At 38.9% G+C, this 21,458-nt stretch overlaps 1 protein-coding gene across 2 annotated transcripts in view; it reads left to right on the forward strand.

Moving 5' to 3' along the window:
* Positions 1-13,799: 13,799 nt before the first annotated feature.
* Positions 13,800-21,458, forward strand: part of NEB (nebulin) — a gene marked incomplete at both ends in the record, with an annotated part of 222,697 nt that continues 215,038 nt past the window's right edge. For both annotated transcript variants that reach the window (XM_080719851.1, XM_080719850.1), the window contains 3 exons: positions 13,800-13,835; positions 17,610-17,651; positions 19,882-20,082. In XM_080719851.1, the coding sequence (XP_080575977.1) occupies positions 13,800-13,835; positions 17,610-17,651; positions 19,882-20,082 (279 nt within the window). The remainder of the gene's footprint in view (positions 13,836-17,609; positions 17,652-19,881; positions 20,083-21,458) is intronic.

The following is a 21,458-nucleotide window of genomic DNA, read 5'->3' on the forward strand; positions in this document are numbered from 1 at the left end:
TTCCATCCCCAGACCCACACACACAAAAAAAGAAAAAAACAAATAGTACATTAGAGTTAACCCCTCCTACATGCAGTAGTTTTGTTATTTGTTTTTAATTCTAAGAAGCAGAAAGAAGTTCTAAACACTTTATTAGTTTATTTTCTTATAGTTTCTCACTATTTCTTTTTCTCAGTGAGTATTTTTTATTGGAATTTCTTTAATACTATCTTAGTTTGGGCTGCTATACCTACACACCAGAGACTCATGACTTAACAAATGTATTTCTCAGTTCCGGGGGCTTGGAAGTCTAGGACTTGCTGGAAGAATCCAGGTTTAGTGGGAGTGGCTCTCTTTGCATTATGGCAGAGTGGTGAGCTCTAGACGCTCTCTCTTCTTAAAAAGACACTAATCTCATCATGAGGACTGCCCTCATGAGCTCGGATGAACTTACCTAAATCTAATTACCTCCCATGATGCCATCTCCTAATATCATCCTACTAGGGGTTAGGATTTCAACACAAGAAGCACAAATATGCAGTCTACAATGACTACGCTTCCCCTGGGCATCTAGATTTGCAGTTTTTACTCCTCCCATTCTCTGCATTCTCCGATTAATTTTTAGACGAGATGGAATGATATTGCTTTGCCGTTGTTTAGAGTTTAAGCAAAATGACAGAGAAACCAACTGTTTCTGGCACTTACTAAATTCCTGGAGGAGTGAGTGAATGAGGCATATCTTAACTAATCAAAAAATGTGCCAGTTATACTGAATGATCTATTATTGATTATTCCCAGTGGATCCTGGTACAGCTCTAAAATTTGTTGAAACTCCTCTTGAATATTATCCTATTCAGAAAAATTTTCCACTGAGTATTGCTTAATTTTTTTTTTTTTTTGGTGGTGGTACTGGGGTTCCTGGAAGCCCTTCTACCTCTGGGCTACACTCCCAGAACTATTTTTTTTTTGAAACAGGGTCTCCTAAGCCAGCGTGCACAGCTGGCTTCGAACCTGTGCAATCCTCCTGTCTCCACCTCCCAAGCAGGGGGATTACAAGCGTGCGTCCCCACGCTTAATTTTAAATACATTTTTAAAAATAAAATCAGGACCCTCCTTCATACTTATTGAATAAAATATATACCATTGTTTGGAAATGTAATGTTTAAAAATAGTATAAATCATTTTTCTTGGGGTCAGATTGGTCTTGTTTGAAAGTCACCAAGTGTCAGTCTTCAGCTATAAATTCATCCTGAGACCGAAGAGATGGGACATCTATTTATGGAGGATTAGCTGTGGTGTCTGTCACTCAGCAGCCTAAGGGGCTGAGAGGTCAAGTTCTGAAGTGAACCTCCCCCATGGGAAAGCATTTCTTGCAAAGGCAGAGCTCAGAGGGTCATACAGCTCACTCATTGTACAGATGAGGAAAATGAGTCTCCAAACAGGAGACCGACTTCCAAGAGTAACACATTTAGTTGTATGGTAAATGGCATGTAGGTCAGAGGTGGGGAGGATGATAACCGGCGCCTCTCTTCCCAGCCCTGTGTGCCAGTTCTGTTCTGTGCTGCACCAAGGATTTGCGGTTGGACCAGGGCAGGCCTGGAGCTGCCCTGGTCAGAGTAAAGGTAGGAATTCACAAAGCATATGCAGTGGGACAAAATTAACTGGTGTTACTTAAAGCTACTGTTCTGTGGTAGTGTAATAATCAGATATGCAAGGTGAAAGCAAACCAGTTGTTTTCTTTTACTTTGAGACCTGACTTCTTGGAGCCATTACAATGCATTGTGCCTGCGAATCTCTTAGAGGAGCTATAATGTTCAGCATTTCCCACACTTACTGGCAATGAGACTTTCTTGTCATGGACCAACTTATGAGAGTCATGATTCTCAAGAACTCATGTTTAGCTGAGCATGGTGGCTCATACCTATGATCGCAGTACTTGGGAGGCTGAGACAGGACAATTGCAGGCTTAAAACCAGCCTCAGAAATGTAGTGAGACTTCTCAGCAACTTAGTGAGACTTTGTTTCAAAACAAACAAACAAAAAAACAAAAAAAAAAAAATAGGAAGCCGGCATGGTGGCACACGCTTGTAATCCCGGCGCTTGGGAGGCGGGGACAGGAGGATTGCGCAGGTTCGTAGTTAGCCTCGCTGTCTTAAGAGACCCTGTTTCCAAATAAATAAAAAAATAAAATAAGTCTGGGAGTGGAGCCTGGAGGTAGAAGGGCTTCCAGGAACCCCAGTACCACCAAAATTAATTAATTAATTAACATTGAGAAGTTATTTTCCTGGAAAAAATATATACACAAATACAAATATACAGTGTCTGCTTGTGTGTGCGTATACACATATATGCACATATCATTTGTGTGTGAGGGGCAAGGATTGGCAGGATTGCCTAGGCAGTTGGTCCACAAGCCACAGAGATTTTTCTTTATATTCTATTTTTTTCTTTATATTTATTTCTTGAAGCTTTTCAGAAGACTAGCATCTTTTAAGAACCATCATTTGCAAAGTTTGGTTAGAAATGAGCAGTAAGTTGTGGCGAATCTGATCATTTGTTGAATAACTATGGATAATGGGCTAAACAAACAGTTTTGGACTTGGCTGTAGAGAGGAGAAGAGTAGTAGCAAAACACAGGAAAGAGGCAGGGTGTTGTGGTGCATACCTGTGATCCCTGTACATGGGAGTCTGAGACAGTAAGAGTTCAGGTTTGAAGGCAGCATCAGCAACTTAGCAAGATCCTGTTTAAAAAAAAAAATAGGGCAGGGAGTGTGGTTCAGAGGTAGAATGTCCCTGAGTTCAATCCCCAATACAACATAAAAAGATAAAACCCACAGAAAACACTTGGCTATTCTGTTTGAATGCAGATGTCAAGAGACCTGTGACTTAAACGGCAGAGTTCTCTGAACAATAACACTTAATGAAAGAGCTCATTTAAAAAACAAACCCAGATCCATGTCCCAGAAGAAATCAGGGAAGGAGAAAACAAACAAAAAAGGGAAGGACACAAATAATATTGTAAATCATTTCTCCTTCATGTTTATGTATTTCCTATGGGGTCTGATTTCAGGGAACATCATTGCGAGGAGGGAGGAGTATTTAAAAGGAAGAATGAGCAAGATTGGCGAAACTGTGAATTTGAAAAGCATTAACACTTGGGAGGTTTGATCATTTGAAAAGCTTTTTTCCTAGCCGGGCATGGTGGCGCACGCTTGTAATCCCCGCACTTGGGAGGCAGAGACAGGAGGATCGCGCAGGTTTGAAGCCAGCCAAGCGCGCTGGCTTAGGAGACCCTGTTTCCAAATAAAAATGTAAAAATAGGTCTGGGAGTGTAGCCCGGAGGTAGAAGGGCTTCCAGGAACCCCAGTACCACCAAAAAAAAAAAAAAAAAAAGGTCTGGGAGTGTAGCCTGGAGGTAGAAGGCCCCTGTTTTTCATCCCCAGTAGCACCAAAAAAAAAAAAAAAATAGGGCTCGGGATATAGTTCAAAGGTAAAATGCCCCTGGGTTCCAGCCCCAGTATTGCAAAAGAAAGAAGAAAGAAAAGAAAGAAAAAGGAAGGGAGGGAGGGAAAGAAAGAAAGAAAAGAGAAAGAAAGAAAGAAAGAAAGAAAGAAAGAAAGAAAGAAAGAAAGAAAATAAAATCATAAAACCTTGTTGACTGATGTAAAAAGGAATGGTTAGGAATATTACATTGGAAAAGTATCAATTCTTGCAGAAAAAAAATCTACAAATTCAATGTGATTATATTTAAAAGCCCAAAGATTGGTGGTACATGCCTATAATCTCAGTTCTTGGGAGGCTGAGACAGGAGGATTATAAATTTAAGGCCAATCTCAGAGGATTAACGAGACCCTGTCTCCAAATAACAATATATGAAAAAGGGCTGGGGGTATAGCTTAGTGGTAGAGTATCCCTGAGTGTAATCCCTAGTAACACACACACACACACACACACACACACACACACACCCCAAATCAAAGCACATACAGAACTATAATAACTAAAATAATGTGACACTGACTTAGGAACAGTAAAACAGATTAACTGATGGAAGAAACTACAGTTTTTGGAGGCTAATACATTGGTATTAAAATTTACATGAAATATCAAGACAGGAATAGCTTAAACTCTCTTGAAGATGAATAAGGTAGGAAGACTTTTTTCTTCCAGAAACCAAGACATACTATAAAGCTACAGAATTAAAGCAGTGTGATGTTGGTGTGGAAATAAACAGTCCTGTGGATAAGCTAGGGAGACTAGAAAGAACTCATGGGTATGAGGGCAAGACTGACAGCACAGAAAAAACTAACTTCATCCAGTGGGGAAACAAAGAGATCTCAATAAATAGTGCTGGGACAATTAGCTATTCATATGCAAAAAATGAAATTAAATCTCTCTATGCCACATAGAAAATAATTTCCAGGTAGGTTAAAAACTTACATGTGAAAGGTGAAACTAAAGCTTTTCAAAGTGCATATGAAAAACATATCTTTGTGATGCTGGTATATAAAGTATTGTTTAAAGCACTAGTCATAAAGGAAGATTGAAGAAGATGATTATATAAAAACAAAGAACTCAAATGTCAGTATGGAAATAATAAATAGAAAAGACAAGGAGAGGGAGAATGTATTTGTAAGACATAAACAAAGGATTAAAGCATAAAGAAGTCCTCTAGATCAATGCACAAAAGTTCAACAGAAAAGTGGCAAGAGAATTGAGACTTAATAATAACAACAAAACACCAAAATAGCTAATAAAGATATGAAGAGGATGGACCGGGGGTGCAGCTCAGGAGTACAGTGCTTGCCTCGCATTTATGAGGTCTCGAGCTCCATTCTTAGAAACACACACATACTTAGCAATCAGGGGATGCAAATCAAAACTACCCTGAGATTCCATCTAATCCCAATCAGAACGACAACATAAAGAAGTCAAATTACAATAAATGTTTGCAAGGATGTGGGTAATAGGAACTCTTCCATACTGTAGATGGGATTGCAAACTAGTTCAACTGATATAGAGATCAGTGTGGAGATTCCTCAGAAAGCTGAGAATGGATGTAGCCATACCACTCCTGGGTATCTTTCCAAAGGGGCTGAAACCAGAGAACTACAGTAATAAATACATACCTATATTCATAGCAGCACAATTTACAATATCCAAACTATGGAACCAACCTAGGTCTCCATCAACAGATGAAGGGATTTAAAAATTATGGGAAATAAACACAATGAAATTCTATTCAGCAATAAAGAAGAACAAAATTATATCATTTGCAAGAAGATGGAAGGACCTGGAGAATATGTTAAGTGAAATTAGCCAATCACAGAAAGTTAAGGGTCATAATATGTGGAAGTTACTGTGTATTTTGGGATACCAGAAGGACTCCAGACAATAGAGGAAAAATCTCAGTGGAGTCAGAGAGGTAATCTAAGGGAAACAAAGAGGAAATACTGAGGTTCAATAATGGAAATACTACCATTGACTATGTGTACATATGTGAATATACCATAGTCAGTCTCTGCAAGGGGAAGGGGGGAAATCGGGAGGCAGGGTGGGGGGAACCAAGTGCTGTGTGCATGTATGTCACTGTCAACATGACATGCTGTGAGACTATAATGCACCAATAGAAGCACATTATTAAAAAAAAAAAAGAAGAAGCCTAAGAAAAGAAAAGAGAAAAGAAACATGCAGAATTCAAAGAGTTCGACCTTGTTAGGTATCATAGGAATGCAGATTAACACCACAAAATTTTGCATCACATATCCATAAAATAGCCAAACTTTGGAAAACATAATCTTTAGTGATTGATAGGTTAGGGGTAAGCAGGACTGATGAGAATATAAACTGGTGCAAACATTTTGAAAAACAGGTGGCATTATTTAATGAGATTAAAGATAAGCACACTCTATAACCTAGAATTTCCACTTCTGGTGGTGATTTAAATCTTTAAATCCTGGTGATTTAATGATCTATGCACACCTTAAGGGCATCAGAGCATACCATTTTTGGCACACTGCTTCTTATGAACTGGACGTAATTGAGGAAAAAAGAACATGCAGAAGAGTTTCTCTGACCAACTCTTTCTAGTTAAAAGAGGAGTATAAATTCTTCACTAAGAAGTGTCCTTGGAGATAGAATGCCCATGAGTTCCATCCCCAATACCGCAAAAAATAAATAAATGAGTAAATAAGTAAATAAATAAATAAAAAGAAGTGTCCTCCTGTACCAAAAAGAGAACATGTTTAGCTCAGAGGTCAATGATTAGATAAATTGATATAAACAAGCCTTCTAAAATAATGCTTACTTTTATTAGTTTTCCCCATATATTTCCTGGTCACTTTTTCATAATTTGTTACTCCTAGTTGAAACCTTTCCTTTGTCTTGTCATGGCTCCACAGTGTATTGTTCCTTGTTAAAATGATGTGTAGCTGGGCGTGGTGGCGCACACTTTTAATCCCTGCGCTTGGGAGGCTGAGACAGGAGGATTGCACAGGTTCGAAGCCAGCCTCAACTACTTAGTGAGGCTCTCAGCAACTTAGTGAGACCCTGTTTCCAAATAAAGTATAAAATAGGTCTGGGAGTATAGCGCGGAGGTAGAAAGCCCCTGGGTTCCACCCCCAGTACCATCCAAAAAAAAAAAAAAAAAGATATGTGAACTCTCTGGCCAATCTACATCTCTGCATCTTTGGGCTCATTTATCAAATATGGAGACATCCATGTACATAGAAGAATATTAACATCAAACATGATTTCTCTGATATTCTCCTATGAATATTTCTGTTGTCAATTTAATTCTCAAGCCAAGCTACAGAACCCAAGAGGAAACACTTTTTCTCTCCTCTACACCAGAACACATGTGAGAATGATTACTTCATCTTTGTTCTTTATTGAACAAAGAATGATCAAATAGAAACAAGGCCATACAATAGAATGTTATATAAAAATAAAAGTCAGAAAATATGATACTAAGTGAAAAAATAAGTTGAAATTACATATAACATTATTCCATTATATAAAATTTAGGCTGTGCATGGTGGTGCACACTTGTAATCCCAGTATTTGGGAGGCTGAGACAGGAGGATTGCGGGTTCAAGGACAGCTTCAGCAATTTAGTGACACTTTCAGCAACCTAGTGAGACTTTGTTTCAAAATAAAATCAGCTTAGGCGTGTAGTTTGGAGGTAGGATGCCTCTGGGTTCAATTTCCAATAAAACACACACACACACACACACACACACACACACACACACACAGTTTAAAAGTAGGAAAAAACTAAGCTACATTACTTAGGAAGTCACATATATGTAGTAAAAATAAAATCCTTTTTACTATGAAGGTCAGAATAGAGATGGCCTTGCTGTACTTGCATGGTAGTTATTTGGGTCCTCATTTATCACCATTTGCAAAACTGTGCGCTTAAGTTTTATATACATTAATCTGTGTTATATTTCATGGCAAGAGTAAAAATAAAGTCAAAGATAAAAGCAAAACAAACCCCATAAAGTAAAAAGAAAACAATATAGCATAAGAGACATGCTTTCAAATTTAATATTCAATAAATCATGTTGAAATCAGAAGTGATTGACAGATTCCACTGCAAATAAACTTAAAGCACCAAAACAGCTTGGAGAGAATAGTCACAGCACATTCAAAGGACAAATGAGTATACTTTTGTACCATACTAAATTGTTTTCTGTTAATAGGCAAGAATGGGAACATGTATTGCCCGGGCAACTTGTGAAACCTGCTGCATGAAGGACGGTGCGTCCTCAGTAACTATTAGCTAGATGAATGAACCAGGATTGTCATAGTGTAATCTGCATACACCTCTGGTGCTCAAAATTTTTACAATGAAAATGTATTACTATCATATTTAGATTGAATATATTATTTGGAGTCGATGAGCTTTTTGTAGTGCCAGAAAGTATGCTCACACACACACACACACACACACACACACACATGCACGCGCGCTAGCACACTGATGGGATGTGTTAAAGGACCACAGGGGCCAGCTGAAAGATCTCCCAATGGCCAAAGTTGGAACCATTTGAGTAACAAAATATAGATGTATTAGATTATGACCCAAAGTACAGAATAATATACATGAACCCTTACTGATAGAAATGATTAAATAAATTAAGGAGAAGGTAAAAATTTATGCTGAAGAATTCAATATAACTTCTGCCAACACATCCTCCTCAAAGAGGGGCTATCACTTCCCATCCTTAGGTTTGAGCTGTGCACGGTGACTTCCTTCCAAAGTGTAAGATATGCAATGGGGAGAAAGGGAAGCCTGACAGACACTGCAGGCCTGATGTCTTTGAAAACGCCAAGAGCAGATTAACACAGAAATCAAGAAGTAGTTTGTATTAAGTGCTTACCACTGTGCTGTCCAGCACCGTGAACACCAGCTCTTTAATATTATTTTTATTAATTTTTTTGTGGTACTGAGGATGGAACCCAGGGGCATTCTACCTCCAAGCTACCCCAACCCTATTTTTATTCATTATTTTGAAACAGGGTTTCACTGAGTTGCAAAGAGCCTTACTAGGTAGCTGAGGCTGTGCTCGAACCTCAATCCTCCTGTCTCAGCCTTTCCAGTACTGGGATTGCATGCATGTGCCACCATGCCCGGCTCAGCTCTTTAATTTAAATGAATAAAAATTTAAAAATTCAATGCTGCAGTTGTATCACATTTTAAATGTCCAATCACCACTTGTAGTCAGTAGCTGTAATACTGGATGGCACTGGTCTAGAACATTTACACCATTACAGAAAGTTCTCTATGACCCTGCTTGTCCGGAAAAATCAAGACAAGGGATAAAATAAAAGATAAAAATATCAACTCCCAGAAAAGCCATTCTTCATGCAAGAAAGGAAAGATAATAATAATATATAGGTTTTGGCTGTGGCTATCCCTGTGTTTATTTTACTAGTGTAAATATGGGACTCTGAATTTCTTGGGAGGGCAGAGTTGTGGAAGGCTAGGCCCGTGTCTGGCAGGGTTGCGGTTGGTATGAAGATGGCTAAAGCCTCATCTTCCCAGGTGAAACTTCATAGAAGATGCCTATGCCTGAAAACTTAGGAAGGAGCAGCACAGCATGTTGTTAAATGTTTAGAACTATGGAGATCAGTACAGAGGTTTCTCAAAAAACTAGAACAGAAACACTATATAATCCAGCAATACCACTCTTTGCTTTCTTTCCAAAAGAATAAAAGTCAAGCCAGATGTGGTGGCGCACGCTTATAATCCCAGCGCTTGGGAGGCTGAGACAGGAGGATCGCACAGGTTCAAAGCCAGCCTCAGCTACTTAGTGAGGCTCTCAGCAACTTAGTGAGACCCTGTTTCCAAATAAAGTATAAAATATGTCTGGGAGTATAGCCCGGAGGTAGAAAAGCCCCTGGGTTCCACCTCTAGTACCACAAAAAAATAAAATAAAATAAAACAAAATAAATAAAAATACTAGCCGGGCGTGGTGGTGCAAGCTTGTAATCCCAGCATTCGGGAGGCTGAGACCTGAAGATTGCAGTTAATGGATAGCCTCAACTACTTAGTAAGGCCCTCTGCAACTCAATGAGACCCTGTTTCAAAATAAAGAATAAAAATAGTGCAGGAGGTATAGCTCGGCGTTAGAATGCCCCTGGGTTCCACCCCCAGACCCACAAATAAATAAATAAATTAATTAAAACAAAACAAAAAAGAATAAAAGTCAAAATACTATAATGGATACTCATGTTTATAGCAGCACAATTCAAAATAGCCAAATTATGGAGCCAACCCAGGTGTATGTCAATAGATGAATGTATAAAGAAAATGTGGCATATAAACATATACAATGAAGTTTTACTCAGCCATAAAGAAGAACAAAATTATGTCATTTTCAGAAAAATAAGTGGAATTAGGACTCATTCCTGACCTCCTGACTGGTTAGATCCTATTCCTGGTACATATATTTCTTAGAAGTGGAGTTTGGGTTCTCCTTACCTGGAGTCTTTCTTTTGAATACCAAAGTATTTTCAAAACTGATAAAGAGTATCATAGTTCATCTGTCTTCTATAACAGAAAAACCACAAACTGGGTGGCTTATAAAAAAACAGAAATATACACTTCATGATTCTAGAGGCAGGAAGTCTGAGATCCGGGTGCCAGCCTGGCTGGGTTCTATGAGGACTACTGGGGTGCAGGCTGCCATCTTCTTGTAACCTCACCTGATAGAAAGAGGATAAGACAGCTGGGCCTCTTTCCTAAAAGCACTAATCCCACTCATCAGGGCTCCACGTCTCAAAGGCCTCCACTGCCTAATCCTGCCACTCTGGGGGATAGGACTTCAACATATATATGGAGGGGGCATAAACATTCTTTCTCCATAAGATTATACAGATTTTACAAGGATGTTCATTCTTAAGGTTATTGAGATGTGTGTACAGCAAATTAATGCAGCTATTTTGGATGGCAACTTGACACTATCAGTGATTCTACTTCTAGGAACTTCTTATGGGTATTATTTCACATAAATATGTAAAGATTGTGTGCAGGGATGCTTACTGTGTTTTATTTTGTCACGACAAAATTATAAAACAACCTAAATGTTCCTGAAAGAAGCAATGATTAATCAAATTATTTTTTATTCCTTCAATTAAATTATTTGTCGAAAAGAGAGTAAGATATATCTATGTGAATTTTTATAAAACGTGCCCATTAAATTTTGTTCACTATATAAATATTAGCATCTCAATTGAAAATAACTGAAACTTAACACTGACTACTTTTAATAAGCTCTATGTTTATTTATTACTTTATATTATTTTGTATTGGTTTTAAAAACATGTATTACTTTTCAACTTAACACCTTTTTATAGCATGTATTGATGGTAAGTCACAATTCGAGTTTGTTGCTACCAAGTATATGATGTCATATGACACAAATATCCCATGGTCATAAGACCTGTGACAGCGTACAAGATGAATAGGTATAGTAAGTTAGGATGTGAAAGTAATGTTAAATATTACCACCATATGAATCATGGAAGAAGAAGAGAGGTAAATATACTTAAAATATGAGATTACTTCCTAATGTTTAACTTAGAATAATGACAATATGATTAGTCCCAAGTCTCTATGAAGATACGAATGACCCACATGCTTTTGCCTCTTATTTATTTATTTATTTATTTATTTATTTATTTATTTATTTATTTATTTATTTGGTGGTACTGGAGGTTGAACCCAGAGGCATTCTGTCTTCAAGCTCTATCTTCAGCCCTATTTTATTTTTTTACTTTGAAACAGGTTCTCGATAGTTGCTGAGACTCTCACTAAATTGCTGAGGCTGATCTCAAACCTGTGATCCTCCTGTCTCAGGAGAACTGGGCTTACAGATGTGTGCCTCTGTGCCTGGCTTTTTTACCTCAATTGAGAAGCAACCCTGAGAAAGAGAAAGAGCAATTGTCTGTCCTTTAAGGGTTTGTGTTTTCTATGCTGTGTATAAGGACATGCAGACAGAATTAGATTTTTTGAATTAAAAAAAGAAAAGTTTAGGAGCAAATTAACATGCAAGACCTAGGGCATCAGACAAGTTTTAAGAGAATTGTTGGATCATTTTTACAAAGTAAATTCTTTCCCCTCTGAATTGCCTAATGAGACATTCTTTTCTCCAACTGTAGCAGTAATTTACTGATTCCCAATTTTTCTGCTCTTGCTGTTCAGACATTGAGCCCTTTGGGGGCCTGTATCCACACTTTGCTTCTAGGAACCAGGAACCATGAGTTAATAGAAAATGAGAAATCAGTAACCCAGTTCTGTCTGAGGCAGGCTTTGTATTCCTAGCAGCTGTTTTTCCCCAGGGAAAGAGAAGGTAGTGAGTAGGATTGGACATAGCCCCCCTGGTTTAGTTACAGAAAAAAAAAAAAAAAAACAATGGGGCCTGCTCCCTATAATTACATGCCCTACGGATATCTTATCTAGTGTCACCATCAAATATCTTCACCTATAATTTCACTCATCACATTTCTAAAAAATTGCCTTTGACAACTTGATATTTTCTAGAACTTCTCAATTTCTCTCAAGTCAACAGCCTTAACGTGCCTTTAGGCTACCTGGTGAGCATTACAAGGATGAGCGTTCACCTCCACAAAAATGGGAAAAATGGTGTGCAGAGGCTGTAGAGGGGCCAGAGCCTCTCAAAGGCATGCTTATCTTCTCTATGTTTTTCTGCACAAATAGAATATGGAATGAGGAGGCACTAAAATGAGAAATCAGACCAAAACCTGGCCCCCAGAGTTTGTTTGCTGGGGAAAATTCCATTGTATTTGAATAGTTCTAAGCAAGCAACTTGTTACCCTTTATCCTTCAGTGGAATTGATGAACAGGTGGTTTTCAGAAGATCACTCAGTATATTTAGCTTCTGAAATATGAGCGACTCGACATCTGATTGGCTGCTCCCACCACATGATAACTGGGAGTCCAGGCCTGACGCAGGCTCTTGCCTGGGCTCTCGGGAGGGGAGAGTTGAGAGAGGATTTGCTGCTAAGGGACTTTGATAGCTTGAAGGTAAGACCGGTTTATGTGTTTTTCTGTAATACTCTCTCAGGTGATGTTTCACAAGTTCCCTTGAAGTATTTTTCAAAGTTTGGGCCCTCTTTGGGGGAAAATAGTGATGGAAATGTGGGTACAAAAGTCTGTAACCCTTTGCCCTAGAAGGCTCTATTACTGTCTGACATGTAGCACATACGATCAGGGGCAAGTCACACACTGACCGGTTTATCGCTTGACCAAGCTGGCTGTCTTGTCTAACATGTTTCCTTTTCGGTTTTGCCTTCAATTTTTTTCTTTTGCTAAATCTACTAGGATATAAAAGGATCTGTGTTCTGCGTGCCTATATTTATCCTGTTCTACTGGGCTTCATTGGCTTCAGGAGTGGCAGTTTTGCTAGCTTAACAGAACCAGCCAGGGTGGAGTATTGGTTTACAAGCAAGCGTCTCTGGGCAAAGGGACAGCTGCTTGGAGCCATCACCACTCATGTGGAGAATCCCACCAGCTGGCGTCAGACTGGAATGGCTTTGAGAAGCCCTTTCGTCAGGACCTGAATTAGAAGCTTAGGCCAGAGACTTGCAATCTTAAATATACTTCAACCAATGCTTGAAAACATTTTTTTTTTTTTTTTCAGGGTTGAACAAGAGCTACAGAAACGAAAGAAAAAAGTCCGTATAAGCCAATCAATGGTTTTCCGGAGGAAAAGAGTCCCACTGCCTTGAGGTTTCTATTTTTCTCTTAAAATGTATTGACAGCTTTCTTTTCACCTGTTCTAATTCAAAGTATGAGATAAAGGCACAGAATCTACTACAGCAGCGTAGAAAACTCAGTCAGCCCTCTTAGAATTTTGGTGCTATGAGGCAAAATTCCAACTTCTGAAAGCTAAGTTGAATTTTCTTTCACTAAAAGTTTTGCTTGAAAATATCTTCTCACCAAGGGTTTGGAAATTTAAATTTTTTGTTCCTTGAGTTCAAACTCTCTAACTCCCTCACCTCAATTTCCTTTTATAACCTCAACCAAACTGATTGTGTAGAAACCACAATGCTTGACACATTACGAAGGGAAGAAGGAGAGGGATCAGAAGTAGCAGCTGTTCAGGCCTGTGTTTTTAACATTTTCTCTCCCTTGGCCTGCAGAAATATATGATTATGTAGACTATATCGGTTTTCAATTCTGTTTTTAGAGTGTTCTGAGGTCACTTCTGTTCTGGGGATAGATGCTAATGTATTTTCCTTTCTTTGGAATATGGACAGTTTGTAGGTGCTACTACTACTCTGAGAAAATGGCAGATGATGAAGAATATGAGGAGGTGGTGGAGGTAAGATTAAAAATAGAAAACCCAACTCTGACAGCAAAGTCTTTTCTATGGTGACAGTTGCAGCCATGTAGGTGAATCAATCATTTGAAAAATGCAATATCTATTATAACTTCACAAAGTCCTCATTAAAGCTAAGAAAGAAATATTTTACATTCAGTTTCACTATAATTATGTGAAATTTAGAATTGACAGAAAATACCACTCACTGTTTTACCAATTTTGCTTTTCTTTAAACTCTCTCTCAAAACAACAACAACAACTAAACAAACTGTGAGGTGCAGGCAGGTTTAACCATTTCAAAAATGGTTTTCTTTTCCTAACAAAAATAATCAGAGACAGAAAAGAAGCAGAGAAAGTTCTGAAAACTGAACTCTGTTTTCTTAGTGACTGCATAGCATTACTCTTGGCTTCGACTTGCTGAATATCTATAGGGCAATGTGAGTTACATATTCAGAATCTATGAAATCTTATGTACACACAAAAGACTGCGAACGCAGATACACAGAAATAAACTCATGGAAGCACTTCCCCACCAACTGCATTATATTTATTCAAATAAACAAAACTAGCTTTTGATTTTGAATCTTGAGGAAGAGGATACCACGGTGGGTCTCTTGAACTGCTTCCTCCAGATTGTTGGTGGACATCTGACACAATTTACAGAGTTTTTTCCTATTTATTTTTGTAAATTTTGTTTGAATCATGTTATGGCTTTTCCTTACCAGCTTTCTCCTTTAGTTTCACATTTCTAGAAATATGACCTAAAGGTTTGGGGCTACAATCTACATAAATTCATTGCCATGATTCTGAGATGGCTTAATAATTTCCAGTTAATGATGATGATCTAAACATGAAAATCTCCAAGTGCCTAAGGTGCTCAAAGGCAGTTTGGAAAATCTGTGCTGCCTCTTCTTCTTCCTCCTCTACCTCCTCCTCCTCCTCCTCTTCTTCTCCTCCTCCTCCTCCTCCTCCTCCTCCTCTTCTTCTTCTCCTTCTCCTCCTCCTCCTCCTCTTCCTCCTCCATCTTCTTTCTTCATCTTCATCTTCTTCTCCTCCTCCTCCTCCTCCTCTTCCTCCTCCTCCTCTTCCTCCTCCTCCTTCATTTTTTTTGTACTGGATATTGAACCCAGGGACAGTGTACCTCCCAGCTACAGGGTTTTACGAAGTTGCTGGGGCTGGCTTGAAACTTGTGATTCTATCTCAGCCTCCCAAATACTGGGACTGCAGGCATGTGCCACCCTGCCCAGCAAAATTCTATGCTTTTAAAATAAAACTGAAATAAGCTATAAGTGCTACCCACAACCAAATTCCAAATGAGAGTGCCAAAGTTTGTCCTTGGAAAGTTATTTTACTGACCAGTCTATATTTAGATAAATACATTTTAATCTGTAAGTAAAATCACCTTCATTACTTGAAGGATATTTTTGAAAAACAGAATGAATCTCATACAATATGGTATTTAACCTCTCTGGCTTAAATACTGATGACCGCATTCTCCACGGTTAATATTCTCACTAGTGTACATTTTATGGGTGTCCCTAGTTGTTAGAATTATCACTAGCAAACACTAACAGAATGATAAATTGTTCTCCCTGTGATAATAATACCAGAGAAACTTTTTAACTTCCAACTTAAATATCTCCTTTCTTAAAATAATTGTGTTCATTTTTCACTGGAAATTCTACTTAGTGCTAGACCTGATTGATTTAACTAGTCATAAAAATGAAAGGGGCTATTTTTAGGAGCCCATCCTTGCCACTTTGTTCCCATTACTGCTTCTGGGTCTGACCAGCAGGTGCTAAACTAATAGACTGCCTGCCGGAGAGTGTTGAGCAGAGGTCTCTTTGGTCTCAAAAAAGATCATGAGAACAGGATGGTGGTCGATTTGAGAAACTGGTCAGGGAAGAGCTCAAAACCAGAGAGGAACTAACTTTAAAAATACATCTCCTAGGGCTCTCAGACATCTGAAATAAAATTGTACTGTCATTCTCTACTCAAACTTAAACTTGGAAAGAAAAAGAAGCGAGAATGTCCTAATTAGTGGCATAGATCTTAAAAAAAAAAGAGTGAGACTTGGCATACACGTTAATGCCAACCATTTGGATAATGTTGTGTTTTTGTAAGTTTATTTCTAAGAGACATTAGCCAATCGTGAGAGGCCAGCAAAGGTACAATTGGATGGTTCCCAAGGAGCTGATTTTATTTGGATGCCAAGAAAATCCAAAATAGTTAGGAATGCTTCTTTCTAACTTAATGTTTCACTTCAAGTCACCCATGCTTTGCATGACCAAAGGAATAGCTTGAAGTCACAAGTGCGAAAGAGCAGTTCTCTGTCTTCTAAGACCATGTGATCCTTGTTCCTATATGTAAGGATATGCACACACACACACGATAGATTCTAAGTTAAAAACAGTACACAAAAGGGACATTGTGCCACTTTTGTACCATTGTCAGGGCAGGTAAAATAGAGCAGGTGGCCTGTTGATGATGGTTAAGTACTTTGATGAGAATTTATGAACCTAAGGGCAGAAACAAAGGAGACTGAGAGAAATTTTGCAACTCAGTGTTTTCCCTCCCCCAGTACATGTTTTGATGTCAGATGCAAGAGAAATGAAGCATAATTTGTACTGAGAAAATGAGTCAAGCATTTCATTTTTATCCCTTTCCGTGTGTGTGTTGGCCTACGGGAGCCTATTCTTCTGTTTTTCTAGCAGAGCTTGGTGAGGCTGGGACAGGATTCCGCTCTCCTTATGCACTGAGACAAAATGTCAGCCCATTCTAACTATGTCTATTTATTGCTACTGATGTCACAAAGAGAACAGAGTAGACTTGGTTTCCAATCCAGGCCACAGGCATCTACAGCCATCAGGGGCAAACTGAAGCCTGACTTCCCCAGATCCTGTGTTAAATCTGCTCATTTTGGGGACTCCAGATAATGGAGGGGAAACCTCAGCAAAGCTGAAAGGGAAGGGCAGGAAATGAAGAAGGCTGAGGTTGATTAATGGAGGAGCTACATTCAAATATGTGTAAAAGTATGAATATAGCATGGTTAACCTGGACACTCAGTGTTGGGAGGTGGGGAGGGGAATTGGGGGTGGGAGAGGGCACCAAGCACAGTCTAAGGTATGCCGCTTTCAATATGATCCACATAAAAATAAAAAATAAATGAATAAAATAAATCTGTTCATTTTCCTTCATTCCCTGAGCATTTGCAAATTCTCATCTTAGAACCTTGTTTAAGACCATCACACTATTGTAAAGAAGCCAGCCATCCCTAAGGAAGTACTGTTTAGTAACCAAAGGAATAGAGGAATAATTGAGATGTGGATAAGCTTTTGGATCTTAATATCTCCATGATACAATCCATTTACGGTTTTATCTTTTTAATAAGCAGTGAGTTTTGTCAGTTTCTCTTAGCCCAAACCACACACTCAGGATATTGTTATTGTATTTTTTTCTAAGCAGATTCTGTCTTGGGTACCATAAGAATATATGTTACATAGTCCAGAAAAATAGCTTCCCCTTAGGAAAACCCAGCTCCAGACATCGTTGCTCATCACTCCGTTTATCTTTCTGTTTGGTCTGATGGAATTCACTTTAGCTTTCCTACAGCTTCACAAGGGCCCCTGAACAAGCAGGCTTCCTTACCTACTTCCTTCCCACAGATATTTCAAATGAACTGAGCTAGCAAAGTCCCTAAGTGATTCTGATGCGGCAGAGGGGAGGTCATTTCCACTTTGGTTCTCAGACAATGTCTCTGTGTTCTATTTATAGTACTACACGGAGGAGACAATTTATGAAGAGGTTCCAGGAGAGGTAAGGCTGGTGCACATCCTCATGATGTCTCATTAAAGCAGGAAGAGCCTGCTCCTCTCTCAAACTCTCAGGGGCACAAGATGGCAAAGGACTAGATGAGGGAAGTTCTCTCACCCACCTGTGCCCAGAAGTTGGTGGAGAAAGAACAAAAATGACCTTTTTGACAAGTCATATTACTGTTTTTGCTATCTAGCTTAGCCAAGTCAGCAGCAGATGGTTTTCTCCATTGCTCGTATAATATTTTGTGTGTATATATTGCTAACTGGGGTAATGTCAGTGGCTATCATCTCTGACTGCACTGAGAGGGATGATCTTGCCAGTACCTAAGGATCAGCAGTTTTGCTCTGAGGAGCTATAATTGGTAGGGTACCATTTCTTCCACAAGGCAGGGTACCCCCAAGACTTTGTCCCTGATGATGCAGTAAAACATCTCTCCAATTTTATTTTATTTTATTTTATTTTTTTAGTGGTACTGGGGTTCCTGGAAGTCCTTCTACCTTTGGGCTACACTCCCAGATCTATTTTATACTTTTTTAAAATTTGGAAACAGGTCTCTTAAGCCAGTGCGGCTGGCTTCGAACCTGTGCGATCCTCCTGTCTCCACCTCCCAAGCACGGGGATTACAAGCGTGCGCTACCACACCCGGCTATCTCTCCGATTTTAGCATATTAGGAATTCTGAGAAAGCCATTTCCATAAATATTCCAAGTTGGAATTTTCTCCACTCCCATATCGACATATGTCTCTCATGTTTCAATTTCTGCATGAAACTTTCTTTGAGCATGAAAAACAGTGGTATAGATGGTGAACCCTGAATCCTGCTCAGAAAACCTGTGTCTGCACAAAAACTAACATTTGTACATGTTGTAATTCAGTTGGTTTCTCTTGATGAAACATGCATTAGTAGTTAACAGTAGAAAGCAATCACTAGGGGCAGCGTTCATAAATGCACAATGTCCTATTTAGGTTTCTCTTTTCCTAATGGATGCTAGAACACTTCCTTTTTATTTCTTTATTTTTATTTTTTGTGAGTCTGGGGATGGAACCCAGACACATTTGACCTCTGAGCTACAGCCCCTGCCCTATTTTTTATTCTTTATTTTTGAAACAGGGCCTCTCTAAGTTGCTGAGGGCCTCACTAAGTAGCTGAGGCTGTCCACGAACCCTGATCCTTTGGTCTCAGCCTCCCGAATGCTAGTTTACAATCGTGTGTCACCATGCCCGGCTGAACTCTTCCTTTAATACAGATGATATTTGCTGTGAAGGAAATGATACTGTGAGATGGGTTGAAGACTTGGATGCTTCTCATCCTTTCTTACATACAGTATTTTTAACCTTTATCTAGATTCAAACTACTGTCTTAGTTTTCTTCCACCATAAGCTATTGTAAGAAACAGTAATTTTCAACCTATTATATAAATAAGGATTATTGTGAAAATATGTTGTCATTATTCTCATCTACCTAAGTATCTATTAGTGTAAATGGCACTCCAGTTTTACATTAATTAACTAAGACAAGAGAATGGCAATCACTTATAATATTGATGCAATTCATTTTTAAGTTCATATTTTTTTGTCTCATACCAAAAAGAAGAATGCCTAAATGCCTGCAGAAAATGCAACTGATTTTTTTTCTTAACTCATTTAAAAGTTACTGGTAGCCGGGTGCAGTGGCACATGCTTGTAATCCCAGCATTTGGGAGGCTGAGACAGGAGGATCCAGGTTTGTGGACAGCCTCAGCTACTTAGTGAGGCCCTTTGCAACTCAATGAGACCTTGTTTCAAAAGTAAAAAATAAAAAATAGGGCTGGGGTGTAACTCAGAGGTAGAATGCCCCTGGGTTCCATCCCTAGTACCACACAAAAAAAGTTATTGGTAAAGTCTAGCATCCCAGTTTTATTTAATTGTCTTAACATTTGTTCTCCAATCTCATTCGCTTCTACTTAATTCAGACAAGAATTTCAAATGTTGAAGGATATTTTTTTATAGTACCTTGAAAAGTTTAAGTGCCTGCAAATGCAATTAAGGCAACGTCGCAATCAGCATTCAGATCTATGTAATATAACGTGCCTTCGTGTAGATGTAGTGTGACTTCCTGTCTGGGCCTGTTTTAGATATGGAGAAATTATGCCAGGAATATAAATCTGACTTGCAGTTAGAATGACATATACCAAGATCCAGCATCAGTTTTTACTTTCATAACAATGTTAAACTGCACATCTATTTTTCAGACAATAACAGAAGTCTATGAAACTACAACAACAAGGTCATCTGACTATGGGCCATCAGAAACTTCCAAACCAGCGCTGGTACAGCCAGAACCAGCAAAGCCGGTGGAGAGGAAGAAGGTCCTCAGGAAGAAGGTGGACTCTTCCAAGTTCATGACCCCCTACATTGCACACAGTCAGAAGATGCAGGATCTTTTTAGCTCAGTAAGTTTCAAACTCCTGCTAAACCGGTCTTATTACTGAGAAGTTACGGATCTTAACTGACTTTATTTTGGATGCTGGCTAGATTTTTCTTTCTTAACCTTGTATAAAACAAAACTTACTTTGCAGAAACATGAGCTCTTGTCTTGCACTTCTTGAATTTGTCTCTCATGTAATTCATTTGCATCAGTGTGGTAGCCATGCAAATTATTCTTGCAAAATAAGCATGAGGCCAATTATGAAGCATTTATTGGCATTTAATCACTATTAGCCAACCTACAGTAGCAAAATCATAAAAATAGATTAAGTGACATCAGGTCATGAAAGCCAGATAACACATTTAAAAGATGTTTGAGCAGAATAGCCTGTTAAACAGCAGAGCTAACAGTTTATAAAAAGGTGTCAAAGGTATCTAAGAGGCGTATAGTGAAGAAGAATTTGTAGTTTGGAAAACCAAGATCAGAGTAAGAACTCTTTTGAAACTGAGGTCCAGAATGTTTGACTATACGCTAGAACTGTGATTTTAAACCGGGGCTGCACAGTGAAATTACTGGTGCTCAGGCCATCTAGTTTAATTAGGGCAAGGCTCAGACCTGTGCACAATTCTTTTTAAAAGCTTTCTAGGTGATTTGTGTGTGTGTGTGTGTGGGTCTGGGGATGGAACCCAGGGGCACTTGGCCTCTGAACTACACCCCCTGCCCTATTTTTTATCCTTTATTTTGAAACCGGGTCTCACTGAGTTGCAGAGGGCCTAAGTAGTTGAGGCTGTCCGTGAACCGCGATCCTCTGGTCTCAGCCTCCCGAATGCTGGGATTACAAGCGTGCGCCACCACGCCTGGCTCTAGGTGATTTTGAATTATTTGCTTGATGGTGTCTGATCCTAAATTCCCATATACAGTCCTATAAGTTACACTGACTGGCAGCAGATTTCAACCCATTTCAATGAATCTGATTTTTTTTCCCCCTGGTGGACTAAGGTCTCGCTAGGTAGCTTGATTACATCCTCTGGGGGCTTGAAAAAATGAAATGGAACTCAGAGGAACATCAGATCATATAAATTAAAATTGAGGTAAAAAGTGTCTTGTTTCTGGGTATGGTGGTACACTCCTATAACCCTAGTACTTAGGAGGCTGAGGCTGGAGGAAGGCAGGTTTAAGGCCAGCATGTGGTAACTTAGTGAAAGCCTTTATAAAAATAAAAAATAAAATAGGGCTGAGAATATAGCTCAGAGGTAGAATGTTCTAGGTTCAATCCTGAGGAACTAACACACACACACACACACACACACACACACACACACCCTGTTGTGCTTGACCAATAAACATTTGGTTTTGGTTAAGTCTTAATTCTTGGGGACTATTGGGTAAATTTCTGTTTCA

Source organism: Muscardinus avellanarius (genome assembly GCF_963383645.1).
Source record: "Muscardinus avellanarius genome assembly, chromosome: 2".
NCBI classification, from domain to species: domain Eukaryota; kingdom Metazoa; phylum Chordata; class Mammalia; order Rodentia; family Gliridae; genus Muscardinus; species Muscardinus avellanarius.